Source organism: Lygodium microphyllum, chromosome 16, assembly GCF_053477565.2.
Source record: "Lygodium microphyllum isolate KBCC chromosome 16, Lygodium_microphyllum_v1.1.10, whole genome shotgun sequence".
In the NCBI taxonomy this organism is placed as follows: Eukaryota; Viridiplantae; Streptophyta; class Polypodiopsida; order Schizaeales; family Lygodiaceae; genus Lygodium; species Lygodium microphyllum.
In genome coordinates this window covers 51,286,897-51,301,648 of record NC_141150.1, presented here as the reverse complement: position 1 = coordinate 51,301,648, position 14,752 = coordinate 51,286,897, and the positions used below count along the sequence as shown (strand labels likewise).

Here is a 14,752-nt window from a genome sequence, read left to right as displayed (position 1 = left end):
GAGACTTGATAGTCTTTTTCATTGGAATGAAATGAGCATGCTTATTGTTGAACTCGTCAACAATAGTCTATACGCTATCATTGCTGTGTGTTGATTTTCGCAAGCCAAAACAAAAATCCATAGCAATGTTTTTCCAAGGTTGACTTGGGATTGGTAATGGTTACAAAAGCGTTGTAGGCTTTTGATGATCAAACTTGATCTTTTGGTACACAAGATATTTTTTAACAAATTATTCAATGTCTCATTGAAGACTTGGCTAAAAGAAATACATTTCAAGTACCTTGGTTATGGCTAGAATACCATGATGAGTCATGTAAGGAATAGTATGACATTCTTCCATTACTTTAGGCTTGAAATCTTTAGTAACACACAACTTATTCTTCATAAAAAAAAATCTATCTTTGATAACATAAGAGTTTGCATTTTTTACCAAGCTGAAAATTTTTCCCAAATGATTTTAAAGTCTTTGCTAGAAGTATACATGTCTCTTATACTAGTGAAATTTATATGATGAGTCTTGGACGTTGCATGAATGTGAGGTCTTTTGATAGGGCATCAACTACCTTGTTTCACTTCTGAGGAATATGCAATATTTGAAAGTTAAGTTGAGCTAAATAATTGGGTCATCAAATATACTTCTCAGAAATCTTTGGTTGGTTTGAGAAAATGTCTCAAATTGTCACGGTTCGTCTTGATAATAAATTCTCCACCTAAAGGCTTTGACAAATTAGAAAGAAGTTCTTTGTTGATATAGAATTTTGGAGCTTCAAGAGCTTCCTTCTCTAGTTTGGTGAATTGGAATGCCACTGCTTTCTTGGTTTAATTATATAATGGTCCAGTAATTGCTGGGAACTATTTAATCAATCTCTTGTAATTAAGAGCACTCCATGAGCATTGGTCAATTCTGGCCATTCTATGATAGCCTCGACCTTCTCTTGATTTATCGGTATTCCTTCTCTTGATTTAACGGTTGAAATGACCCTCCAGGACTATTGAAATATAGTCCTAGTTCAAGTTTTTCCTGAAAATGAGTCCATACTAGGTGGGATATTCCTTGGTCCATTTTTTATAGGGATTGATGCACGGAACACATTCCAGATTGTGTTTCATGCTAGGAACAATTCTTGAAAGCTGTGTGAAAAAGGGCCTTACTTGTCTTGTGTGATTTTGTCTTGACGTTCTACCCATTCTTGCCAGGCTCTCCTTCTTGCTCCCATGTCTTACCTACCTATGCCCACCCGACGATCATACAAACAGCCTGCATAGTGCACCACCTTAGCCAGGCAGCAACCAACATTCTTCCTTCTCCATAGAAACATCAATGGGGAACGAGAACAAGGCGCAAGGACAACAAATCCATGGAATGGGGACGTGGGAATGGGAACAACATTTAAAATTCATGAAAACATATTTAATTATTTCATTGATAATTCATGTGAAGTATTGAAGCCAAGGTATATAATACACAATGACAAATCATTTTAACTATAAGGATATCATATATCATTATATAACTAGTTACTATAAATTGAATTACAACTTACAAGGCTCAAGCTAGTCAATTATAAAATGCATGTTATAAAATAAGAAACAACGAACTAAGCTGAAAGAGTATGCTACTCTTAAGATTGAAGGAAAATGCGGCATACCAAAATAACCCAAAGGGCAACTGCAAGTACAAATATAATGCTTGCATGGTACAATGGCCGAAGTGTGTCATTGTCATGATATACATGTGTCATGATAAGCAAACTAAATCAAAGATCATCATGATCTAAGGCTATTTTAGTTGCTTCTAAAGTGCCAGTCTCATGATCATGTGTACCGTCAACTCCTGCATCTCCCTCAACATTAGCATGTGTTACCTCTTCTTGTTATATCCGTTACTCTTCTGTGAATGGATCGAGCTTTGTTGTTATACTATTATATTTACATCCTTAAATTAACACTAATAAATACTAGATCATTTTTCCTCTCCATAACTAGACAGTTCATCCTTTTTGAAGCAATGTAAGTTTGCTGTCGCAAGGGGCTCTCTCACTTGCTCTCGTGTCTTGTATGCGTGCTCCTGTCCGATGCTTACACACACAACCCGCATAGTACACTATCTTGACCAGGTAGTGACCCTTACTTTTTCCACTTTTCCTTCTCTCTTCTCTTTTCTCAAGAACTTGGTACTTGTCTTCTCTTTTTGCTCACAGCCCCTTGTCAGAATAACAAGTATGCTTTGATACCATGTCACAATATGTGACGATGCAGAGAGATAATAGGGTTTGCGGGGAGAAACACAGTGTGTGTAATGAGGACATGTATTTTTGAAACCTCACTTTACGTATGGATTAATTTTTAATTACATGGTAAATTTTAGTAAATGATGCACATGTGAGGTGTAATTGGGGTTAGAGTAGATTTACGAGCTTGAAACCTAAGAAAATCTTAGGATGTCAAAGGCAAAAGTTGCTATAAGTTATGTTGCATAGATATTTGGGGGTATTTGGTACCAGTTGTTGGCCTAGGTCATTCATTTGGCTATAAGTGTCAGTTTTTAGTGACATTACAGAAGTGGCGTTTAAGAGTACCTAACACCAATTTGATGGCCAAAGATGGTGCAGAGACACTCGGGAATGGGAGTTGCCTAGCCAATTTAATTATTGGCCAATCATATTATTTTTTTTGAGCATTGAAATAATTATTAGATTAATTTTTAGTATTTAAAGATTAAAAATTAATATTTAATTATGGATAATGCTGAAAAAACCATTTGGGAAGTTTGCCATTTGGCAAACTTGCCTATGAAGGCTGGTGGGACTCTAAAGAAGAGGAAAAAGGTGACCATTTTACTGTGGTGAATCATAGGGAGTTGTTGGAGCTGATTGGGACTGTTTTTCCTTTATTTTTCAGCAGGAAAGAGCAAGTTGATTGCAGCTAATAGCTCCTAGGGACCCCCAAATTGCAGGTGACAGCATCTATAGACTGTTGAGTCAAGGCAACAACAGTAAATGACTGATTTTCTTTAGTGCTTTGCGAAGAAAGTCTGAATTTTCTCTCTCCTCAGTATTCTCTCTTATCTCCCAGCCTTTCTACAGCCTTGATCCAAAGATGACAGCATTGAGATCACCAGAGGTTGAGAAATTTCAGATTTTTTTTTTGTTAACCTTAATCCACATAAAAAATTAGGGTTTAACAGTAGCCTCGGGAAGCGTGTCAGAAATTGGAAGCTCCAAGACTTGGATTCAACATGGCTGAAGCTGTTTTTAGTCAAATTCAAGTGGAGGGACAAGCAAATCAATGAATTTGGGGCATTTTTCATCTCCATCAAAGTGGATGAGGGCCAATTTATTGTGCGAATCAAGGGGCAAATCAGATTGAAGACTTGCTTTTCATTTTGGATAACATGGGGAGTTGGAATACCGAAAGGGATTCGGAAAATCCCATTGTACATTTTCTTCTTCAATTAAGTTAAATAAATCTTGAAAAGGATGCCAGTTTTGGGGCCAATAGGATGTTCATTGTCCAAGATTGTGAGTTAATTTGCATTTCTCAATTTTGTAATAAATGTTGCTGCTGTAACTAAGTTGTTATCAAATAATTACCACTCAAGTTGTTATCAAATAATTACCACTCATCCACCCAAGGACGGCTGGTTTTAGTGTGTTCAACAAACTCTAATTCCAAAGAGAAAGAACATGATGACGATGCACTGAATCATGCGATGAGAAGGAAAGTTGATACAACGTAGTCAAAGCTCAAAAGATGACTGTATTGCCATGTTTGAATCATGCGGCAACACTCGTGGAGAATCTGCATAGTGAAGGGAGCAAAACACAGTCCTTCAGACAGTGGGCTATCGAAGTAACCTAAAGATGAAGGAAAACTCTTGATGGAATGAACCGCAGTCCTCAGATGTTGTCAGGGAGAAAAAAGATGGATCACTAGTTGTCGAGGGAGTGAAGCATGATCCTCGGACTCCAGGAGGTGGGCTAGATAGCAAAACATAAGATGGAAGATAATGCCAGAAGCTTGGGAGCTACAAACGCAAATGTTTGAGAGTGATGAGCTACAAACACAAATGTCAAGAGCTTTGAAAGTTGACACCGGTGATGTATGAGATAACGCCAGGCAGGAGAGAGAAGATCCAAGCTGAAAACGTAGATGTAGATAATAATGGAGATAACGTTAGCAACATGTAGGAGTGATGCTAGGTGGGGAAGACCCAAAAACAAGCTAGATGGCAAAATGTAAGATGGAAGATGATGTCGGAAGCTTGGGAGCTTACTAACGCAAATGTTTAAGAGTGATGAGCTATAAATGCAAATGTCAGAAGCTTTGAAAGTTGATGCTGGTGATGTGTGAGATAACGCTAGGCAAGAGAGAAGATCCAAGCTGAAAAGGTAGATGTAGACAATAATGGAGACGATGTTAGCAGCATGTAGGAGTGATGCTAGGTGGAGAAGACCCAAACACAAGCAATTTGATGGCTGCTAGGTGAGAGAGAAAGTGTCGTCAGTTGTCTAATGATGATGCCACCAAGGATGGAGCTTCCAAATGTAGCCTAAAGGGGGAAGAGAATAGGGCCCTTGAAGGAGAAGAGAGAGTGGTGACCAGGAATTGCAATGTCCTCTAGTAGGGATATGAGCAGCATTGGTGTGGAGAGGAAAGGGTATTAGAGTGACAAAAAGAGAGTGTCAAATGAATGAAGAGAGATGTATTGGATGAATGGATATGTGACCTATTTATAAGCCTTAGCTATTTAGGGTGGTACGCCAGTGAGTGGCCGCCCATTGATAAATTGCCCAAAATGAGGGTGCTAGCCCTTTTTTGGGACTATCTGTGCGAAACCATGACTGAGGTGGGTACATGGAGAAAGTGGTTTCTCAATAGCCCTCTTCTCTTTAGGTTGGAGCACGTTTCTCAATCTCCGCTTTTCCTACTCAGCACTCTCATTTTACTTAGTTTTGCATTCTCTAGGCTTTGGTCTTGAGCCATTTTTAAAATTTCAGCTTTTAGCTTGAAATGACTTTATCTCTTAGTCTTGTTCGTTGTATCGGTGGTCAATGAAGAAGGTCCGATGATTAGTCATGGTGGGAAGTGTGAGTGAATGCTCTAAATGTAGAGAACACAAAACCAATCGTATGATAAAACACACACTAATAAACCTAGAACACAATTAGGATTAGATAACTCAGAGACAGTGAATACAACAAATAATCAAGTGAATGGTCATTGAATATACAATGCTCATGTAGCAAACACACTATGCATTGAATACTAAACCTCGAACTCTCGTATCTTTATTTTCAAGGCAGATGTTATGAGCTAGAGAGTGTATCCTACTTGGAATGGATCCCGAAATGCAAAGGCAACCTCACTGTGTTGAACAACAACAAACACATCTTGGAAGGTTGAATTTGATATAGACAAGCAGTGAGGAGGGAGAAAGACTAAAAACGTATGTACTTGAGGAGAGCAAATTTGAGTGACAATTGGAAGCAGTGGTTGGACGATTGTGCAGGAACTGTAGGCAATAGCTGGAGGAGAAAGAAACTCAGCAAACGTAGAATATAGATGATGGTGACAAGTCCAGCTGAAGATGACAATAGCAAACACAAGGTTTTGGCAATAGGCAATAGCTCCAGGGTACCAAGCGATGTTTGCAAGATGAAGGCGAAGGTTAAAATCACACACCAGATGGTTGTGGGAAGCTTTGACCATGATGTCCGTTGCGAATGAGGTATGAGCAACAAAGATACAACTGTTGAAACGTGTAAAAATGAGATTAAGACAGAATGGTAGGTTGCATGCCTCACATGCAAAACCATATTAGGGTTTTGCATGTGAGGCATAGTAACTCTCAAGGATCGCGCTTCTTTTGTAAATAAGAAGGTTTCTTCATTAATTAAGCGTATTTTGGGGTTGTTTAAATCAGACTAATGCATTTTTAGCTCAACACCCCATCTTAGGCTCAAAACTAAGCTGCAACAAATAAGCCCTTTGGATTGAATGTTTTTTTTTTCTTTTCTTTTACCCAAGGCATTCCACCCCAAAGTAGCCAAGGCATCGGGCAAAGGTGGTACGTTGGTTGCTGAGTGACCTACTAAGGCTATAGATGTGATGATTATCTTACCAAGGGAGTAAGTCATCACCCTAGAGAGATCAAGGCATTAGACCAAGGGTGCTTGTTGTGGCTATCTAGGGCCCTATCAAGTTTTGCGAAGGTGGATGGAATCAACTTTTTTTTTTTTGTTTTTTGAAGGTTGTGTTTTAATTTGGTCAAAAGATTTAGCGTTTAGCATTAAGTGAGGGTTTCAAATCAATATTCGGCCTATGGAGTCACTGTGTCTCAAAGTATGGGAAAGAAAGATAGATAGCCCTACTACCTTAAAAAAACAAGTAAAACAATCTCACACACTACTAGGATAAGTACTTTGGGATTCCTAAGAGTGTGTGTATGTATGCGCGGACGTGCTAATCATATAGAGAATATAGGGAGAGACAGGCAAGACAATGTGAGAGCAAGAAAGACAATCAAAGCCAACATGCAAGCATAGAGGGAAAAACCTACAAGTAGGAGATTGTTGTGTGGAATGGCACGGTTATGGTAGATCCGGAGTCGACCACTCCAAGGTGACCGAAAAGAGATAAATGCGCATAGATGAATTTTTACATGAACGGAATGCCAATGCATGGGGAAATACACCCCCTCACGAGTCCAAAGGTGGAACCAAAAAGGGGTTGTAAACAAGCCTAAATCCTTATTCTTTGGGAGGCCAAGTGTTCATCCTACAAAGCACAGAGCATTGGATAAGGAGTATGTATGGGTTGCATAGTGGTCTACTAAGTTTTGAATAGGTAATGGAAACACGACGAATCCTTTTTTTTTGTTTTTTTGGAGGGCTTTTATTTGGTTTTTCAAAAGATTTATCATTAAGTGTGGGCTTTTTAAAAGTTTTAGGCCTATTGAGTAACAAGGTCCCAAAGAAATAAGAGATAGTCAGCCCAAGACCTTCACAAAACAAGCAAGACTATCCCTACCACTACTAGATGGCGATGACGAAGAAAATAGGTTGTGTGAGGGGCAAATATTGGTGGGTATGTAAAGAGGTAAAAAAGGACGTATTGTAAGCTAGGCAAGTTGAGAAAGTGAAGCAAGGAAGCTTGCCTTAGAGACTGCCATCATGTGCAATGCCATAAGTATGGTGGATCTAGAGTTGACCACTCCAAAGATTGAAAATTGATGAATGCGTACAGATGCATGGCTACAACAACAAAATGCCAATGCATTGGAGTTATGTAAGAGACAATGCAGATTATTAGAGTGCAGCGATGCGGAAGCGTAGGACAAAGACTGAGAGAGAGTGAACACAGAGAGAAGAGAGAGAGAAAAGGAGATAGTGTAAACGCAGAAAATCTGCGGTGTAGTATGCTATATAAGAGTGCAGAAATACACAAGGGGGCAAAGGAAATATTTGCGTATGTCTCCGACTTGATGACCTCGATCTCCGTCAGCCTGAGCACAGTCTGTCTCAACCAACAGATCTCAAGATCAGAATCTGAAATGATGAATGCTGAGTGTGCCACAAGACCGACTATAAATAGCCGAAAATAGGAAATTCCCAGCACCAGATCGTTTGCATTTAATGCAACTGACTGCAGAAAACTGGCCGATTGCAGAAACCGTGCCATGTGGCACTGATCGATCAGCTGACGTGGCATCCACTCTGGCCGGATTCCTCTGCTGTCCGACTGGCCGAATGTCCAAGAAATGACACTGTCTAATACCCCCTCTCAGATCCTGGACGGGTCAAAAGAGTGAGGGATTTGGAATGTTGCCGAAGAAGAGCTTGGGGAAGCGCCTTTGTAAACAAATCTATAAGATTATCCTCCGTCTTGCAATATGCCACATCAATGGTGCCATCCAGAAGCTTCTCCCGAATGAAGTGATACTGGATCTCAATGTGCTTCGTTCGTGCATGGAATACATGATTCCGTACCAAGGTAATGCAACTCTCATTGTCGCATCGCAGAAGAGTAGGACAAGTCTGGGGACAGCCAAGCTCCTCCAATAATCTCCGAAGCCACACAACCTCACATGTGGTGGAAGACGCAGCTCGATACTCCGCCTCAGTAGAAGAAAGGGCGACCGTGGGCTGTTTCTTACTACTCCAAGAGATAACACCTATACCCAAGATAAAATAGTAGCCTGTAGTAGACCGTTGGTGGTCCACATCGCCAGCCCAATCCAAGTCACTCCAACCTGCAAGAACTAGATCCGAAGCATTTGTACCTGCGGGATAAGAAATCCCTAAATCAGAGGTTCCCCTCAAATACCGAAGAATCCGCAGGGTAGCTTGTCAATGCACCTGTTTGGGTTCCGTCATAAACCCTGCCAAAAGACCCACAGCAAAACAAAGATCAACACGAGTGTTGAGAAGCCAAATCAAGGATCCAATCAACTGGTGGTAGCGTGAAGCATCCATCACGGGAGAATCTGAGTGTGAAGTGGCCTTCCAATTCGGATCCATAAGAGTAGTAATGGACTGACAAGTCTCCATCTCAAAAGTCACCAAGAGCTCTTGAATGTACCTCTGCTGAGAGATGAAAATCCCCCTCTGAGACTGATAAATCTCGTGACCCAAGAAGAAATGAAGAAGCCCCAAATCCGTCATCTCGAATGCCTGATGTAAAGCTGTCTTGGTCTCTCGGGCCTTCTGTGTATGATCCCCTGTCAAAATCAAATCATCAACATGTAATACAAACAACACACAACCAATCTCGGAAGTGGGTACATAAAACTGCGGATCGGCCGTAAAGTACCGATATTTCAACTTCGACTGAAGAAACGAGTCAATCTTCTCGTTCCATGCACGCGGAGCTTGCTTGAGGCCATACAAGACCTACTTCAACCTGTAAACTTTCCCATCCGAGGATCCAAAGCCAGGAGACTGCTCAACATAGATCTCCTCCTGCAAGTCACCATTCAGAAAGGTCGACTTCACATCCAACTAATAAACAGGCCATCTCCTATGGCCAGCAAAGGCAAGAACAACTCGAATAGTCGCCATACGAGCAGTGGGGGCAAAAGTATCATGGAAATCAATGCCTGGGCATTGAGCAAAATCTTTAGCAACAAGGCGAGCCTTGTGCTTATCCAAAGAACCATGGCTAAGATACTTGTTCTTGAAGACCCACTTGACACCAATCACCTTCTTGTGAGAGGGACGAGGCACAAGAGACCAAGTGCCATTCCTCTCAATAGCCTCCAACTCCGCTTCCATGGCCTTCCGCCAATGATCAGACTGCAAAGCCTCCTTCATTGAAGTGGGCTCTCGATTTTGCATAACACGAGTCAGTAAACAATAGTTGGAGCAAACAAGCTTCGAAGAATGTGCTTGGTTCCTCCGTGACCTTCGCGGTCCATCGTATGGTTCCCACTCCTTAGGGACCCCCTTGATCCCTAAATCTTGGAGTGTGTCACGGGCCCAACGAGAAGGACGAACCTCTCCCTGTCGCTCTCCATCTGCTGAAGACTGAAGAACATCCACTGGCGGAAGCTCCTCGGGGGTTATTGGTGAAAGAGAAGACTTTGAATCAGAAGAAGAGTCTCCATCAAGAGGCCCTGGCTCCAAAGAAACTGTCTCGGGAGCCCAACTCTCCCTTGGATCTCGAAGGATGGGGTGCTCCTCATCCTCCTCTGTGGCCGGAACTTCCACGAACTGCACATCTCGGCTCGTGTAGACATCCCGCTTGACGGGATCAAACAAACGATACCCTTAGGACTGGGATCTATAGCCAACAAGAAACTGTCGTCGCGAAGCCGCCTCGAACTTATCACACTGCGTCTTTGGAATGTGCACATAAGCGTCACACCCAAAGATCGTGAAATAAGAGACATCAGGCTTAGTCCCAAAGTAAGCCTCAAAAGGTGTCATCTTGTCAATGGCCGAAGTGGGAGATCGATTAAGGATGTGAACTGCGGTAGCCACTGCCTCGGCCCACAGAAATTGAGGTGTCTATTGGTGCTCTATCATGGTGCGTGCCATCTCGATCACACTTCGGTTCTTCCGCTCTAAAATGCCATTCTCTTGGGGAGTGTTGGTGTTAGCAAACTCTTGGTGAATGCCCCTATATGCACAAAAACGAGCAAACTCATTAGACCTAAATTCACCTCCCTTGTTTGAATGCAAGGTCTTCAGTTGCCGGCCAGAACGGTTCTCCTTAAAGAGAAGCCAATCCTTGAAATGAGAGAAAGCCTCCGGCTTCAAAGTCAAGAAATAGGCCCAAGTCATCCTACTGTAGTCATCTACGATCAACATGAAGTACAAGCTTCTCTTCAAGGACTCGGTTCTCATCAGGCCACAAAGATCTGTAGATACAAGCTCCATGGGTGAAGTAGACCGCCTAGAAGCTTTGTTGGGAATCGCATCCTGATGCAGTTTTCCACGAATGCAGGAGACACATTAAAATTTTGATTAACTTTTAATCAGATGCTAAGCACAACATTAAAATTTCATGTCCTCTTGAGATAGCTTCTATGGAGCCATGAGTCAGCTAAGTCATGGTTATAGCTTAAGTACCTTAAGTATGCAATGGAGTGATATTGACAAAAGCTGCATCAATTTATGCTAGACAGGTGCTTGTGGGTTCCTAGTGTTAGTTTGGGTCTATGACATTAAATGGACCTTTAAAATATCATGTGGTGGCATTAAGACTATGCATTAATTTATTAATTGCTAGTCTAAGGCCTTGTAATATTGGGAACAATTTAAGGCTCCAAAGGAGTTAGATCGATAAATGCAGATGGGGACCAGCCAATTATTGGGTAGGATCAAATGGACAATTAATTAATTTTCAGAAATTAAATGTTGAAAATTAATTAATTATTACTAGAAATTACTTTTAGAAGGCAGTCACTTTGCAAACTTGCCCATGCAAGCTGATAGAAGGCTGTTTGGGGCTGGTTGAGTGTGGAGACAAGCATTCAAGAGGTAGAGGGAGGTGGAGAGTTGTTTGAGAGGGAGAGATCAGCCATTAGGAAGCAGTTGGCACCTAGACAAGTAAATTTTTTAGGGGCAGGATTCCAACTCCACAGTCGTTGGAGTTGTCAGATAGCTCTAAGACAGGTATAAGATGATCGTGCAGCATGATAGGATAGGGACCATAGGTTTCCTTCTCCGCCTCAGCGAGATGCAGCGATAGAGGAGGAGGGCTCCACAATCACATTGGGGTTTTATCCCCCTTTTGAAGTTGTTGGTGCCATCAGAGCTACCATTGAAAAGCGTCTCCCGCCAGTTTATTTTATCTCTCATTCTCTAATATTCCCTCAACAATTCTCAGCATATTCCAGCCCTTGGTGAAGAGCAACAGTGGTTTTTGCTGTTAAAACCCTAGTTTACAGCAGCGACTAGGGTTTGTGAGCCACCTTGGCATCCATGCCCAATAATTGAAGGCCTCATACTTAGAGTAGCAGTTTTGAATTGAGAATTTACAGCTGATTTGAGGGATGAACCCATTCCCATTTGATCTGGCTTGCATACAAGAGCCCAAGGATCAATTTGTTCCCACTTTATAGTTAGATCAAGGGGCAAATTTATTATTGTTGTTGCTGTTTATTTATGGCAGCCATTTCTAGTGAACTTTGAAGGAGATCAGTCCATATCTCAGTGTACTTCAATTTAGATCAATACAAGATAAATAAATACTGCAAGGGGCACCAATGGTTGGGCCAATTGGGTGTCGCCTATCCAAGATTGATTGGTAAAGTTTGAATTTCAGATTTGTGGATTTTATTGCCTGTCGTAATAAGTATTAAATTAGGTTATTTACCATCCTATCCGAGAAGGAAGGCTGGCTGCTAGTTTCAGCTATGTTTTGCTCCCTCCATAAACGGCCCTTTTCCATGTCATTGACTCCTTTGCCGAAAGGACTGTGGCTCACTCCCTTCATAATGCAAATCCCTTCCAGTTGTTTCTATCTGATTAGCCAAGACGGTGCAGTTATCTCTGAGCTCTGCGCTGTTGTATTAGCATGATTCAATGTTAATCATTTTTTGTTCTTCTTCTTCAATGTTTCTAAGTTTGTTTGTCTTAGTGTTTCCGGTACATTCTGTATTTCTCCCTGCAAACCCTACCATATCTCAACATAGTAGAAAGCACACTGTTCCATCTATTGACAAATATCATTATGCTCAAGAGCGCATCTTGGATGGTGAGTTGAAGTTGCTCTATTGTCCTAGAAAGGACAATGCTGCAGATATCTTCACGAAGGCCCTTGTATCTCCTTCTATGTTCCATTGTATTCATCTACTTGGTCTTCAGCCACTTCAGGATTTGAGCGGGGGTGTTAGCAGTACGTGTGTTCTGTTATGACCTCTTGGTTGTGAGCTCCGTTAGGTTTTGACCGAGATGGAGGAGCTTTGATATGCCTTTTGAGTGTGCATGCATTAAGATTTGTCACTTCCTTCTGTTCTCAGCCTGTTCATACTGTCCTCAGCTTGTTTTAGGGGTGCATTTCATCTCTTGGCGATGTGGCAGCTTTTACAGCATCGTTTCCAGTTTGGCGACCAGTTTGGAGTGTCTGCCAACCCATATAGTAGCAGGTCAGTCGGTCTGTTCATTGGCAGCAGGCCAAATCTCCTATATTAATCTGAGTAGGAGTGCTATTCTACATAGTGGTATGGTGTAGGTTGGTGTTATGGGGCTGCAACCTTTGTGACGTGAGTGTGACAGGTGAGCCTATTTGGCTCTACACTGTACAGTTGGGAGGTGAGTCAATGGCTATTCCCTCTTTGTATGTGTGTAAAGCATATGTTGGGCTCGTGTAGGTTGGATCCTTGGTAAATGTTTTGGCTCATGTAGATGGCTGTCAATGAGAACTTACACTAGGCGAACTAAGGACAGCATACAAGATACAGCAGTGGAACAGAAGCGAGGCACAGTAAATGATGATGTTTTGACCCAATGGTCATTCTAGCAAGCTCGATCACCCTCAAGCTCAAAATGTGCATATGGAACTGCCTTCTAGCCACATATCTCCACTTATGATGCACTTAACCCAGATAAAGATTCCCTACTTACCTGGAATTGCGTCCCTGTGTTGATCGCCACATTGAAAGACTGAAGAATTGGGGCGTAAGAAGGGGACACAACAAGTTAAAATTATTGGCACATCATTATGTGAAATGCCTGTTCGCTACAGATGGCAAGAACAGTTTGATTCTTGGTTTCTGGGCAGTCTATGGGTATTGTGATGTTAATGGGTTTGCTTTATTGTTGGCAGAATCATGGTGATTTTTTTGGTGATTCTGATTTTTGCATCTCTTTCTTTGATGCTGCATAACCAGGTATAGGATTACTGATGGAATCAGCCTGCCTTTCCGTGTTTTCCCAAGCATCAAAGAGTTGGGTCGAACACGCATGGAGGTCAATGTTAAGGTAAGTTAGTCTTCTGTTTTCTGTTATGGTCTGACTTGCCTGGGTTTGGGTGTTGCTTCGTTCTGTGCATCTGTTGCTCACCGACATTTTTCTCAGATTGCTATTTGTCTAACCACCATTTTACAGGTAAAAAGTGTTTTTGGAGCTAAAATGTTCGCTTTGGGTGTCGTTGTAAAAGTCCCTGTTCCAAAGCAGACAGCCAAGGCCAATTTCCAAGTCACAAATGGAAAGGCAAAGTATAATGCAGCAATTGATTGCTTGGTTTGGAAGTAAGTGCAAAGTCTTTCATCAAAGCATACAAAGGATGTTTGATGTCTTTGCTCTTAGAATGCCTTCCTGATCTTGAATTGTTATTTTCAGAGTGAGAAAGTTTCCAGGTCAGACAGAGTCAACAATGAGTGCTGAAGTGGAGCTGATATCAACAATGGTGGAAAAGAAATCCTGGACAAGGCCACCGATTCAAATGGAATTTCAGGCAAGCAGACAACAGACAATCTTTATTCATGTGAAGCAACTTCCGATGTGGTGTCTCTTGATCTTTGTCTAATTGCAATGCCTTCCACAGGTTCCAATGTTCACTGCATCTGGTTTGCGGGTGAGGTTCTTGAAGGTGAGTAGTCTGCACCTTTGAGTGTTCAATTGTTCACACCATGTCAGTTTTTGCACTTATAACACAGTTTTTGCATGGCAGGTGTGGGAAAAGAGTGGCTACAGTACAGTGGAATGGGTTCGCTACATTACCAGGGCAGGCTCATATGAGATCAGATGCTGATTTTTTGGCATGTTGATGTATGCATTGTGTTTACTAGAACTTGCATCAGCTCATAATAATCGATTTAGTATGTTGAGAAAACAGTGGGGTAGCTTGCGGTCTTCAGTTGGTTACATTCCTTGTTATATTGAGTTTTGTATAGATGAGGTGTTTGATGAAGAGCTCTCTCTCTCTCTCTCTCTCTCTCTCTCTCTCAATTTTAAAGGCATGGCACTTGTGTATCTGCATTACAATTTACCTTTTTACTCATTTATATCCTGAGAAAAATGAGAGGCATGTCAAAAATTGTCGTTGGTACAACCCTAAGGGCTCCCCATGTATTGCCAAGGAATGCGGTATTTTGAATGCATGCTTGTTTGGTCGATAGGTAATTTCATCAAAACAAAACATGCGTTAAGTTACTTAGTGGGAAAATGGGCGAATGGAATTGCCCCATGTATTTTTCAAGAAGCAAAACGATTTTGCTTGTGTAATAGAATAAAAAGTGCATGCAGTCAATAGGCAAGTATAATAGAGGATGAAAGGCTAAGGCATCATGCCAAATATTTGT

General features: G+C 41.5%; 1 protein-coding gene across 1 annotated transcript in view; it reads left to right on the top strand.

Annotated features, from left to right (window-relative positions):
• Positions 1-14,360, top strand: part of LOC148022808 (Clathrin adaptor complexes medium subunit family protein) — a 56,028-nt gene extending 41,668 nt beyond the window's left edge. Inside the window, exons 9-13 of the mRNA XM_087695732.1 lie at positions 13,340-13,430; positions 13,557-13,699; positions 13,791-13,905; positions 13,996-14,040; positions 14,122-14,360. Of these exons, the coding sequence (XP_087551858.1) occupies positions 13,340-13,430; positions 13,557-13,699; positions 13,791-13,905; positions 13,996-14,040; positions 14,122-14,202 (475 nt within the window). The 3' untranslated portion in view covers positions 14,203-14,360. The remainder of the gene's footprint in view (positions 1-13,339; positions 13,431-13,556; positions 13,700-13,790; positions 13,906-13,995; positions 14,041-14,121) is intronic.
• Positions 14,361-14,752: the final 392 nt, after the last annotated feature.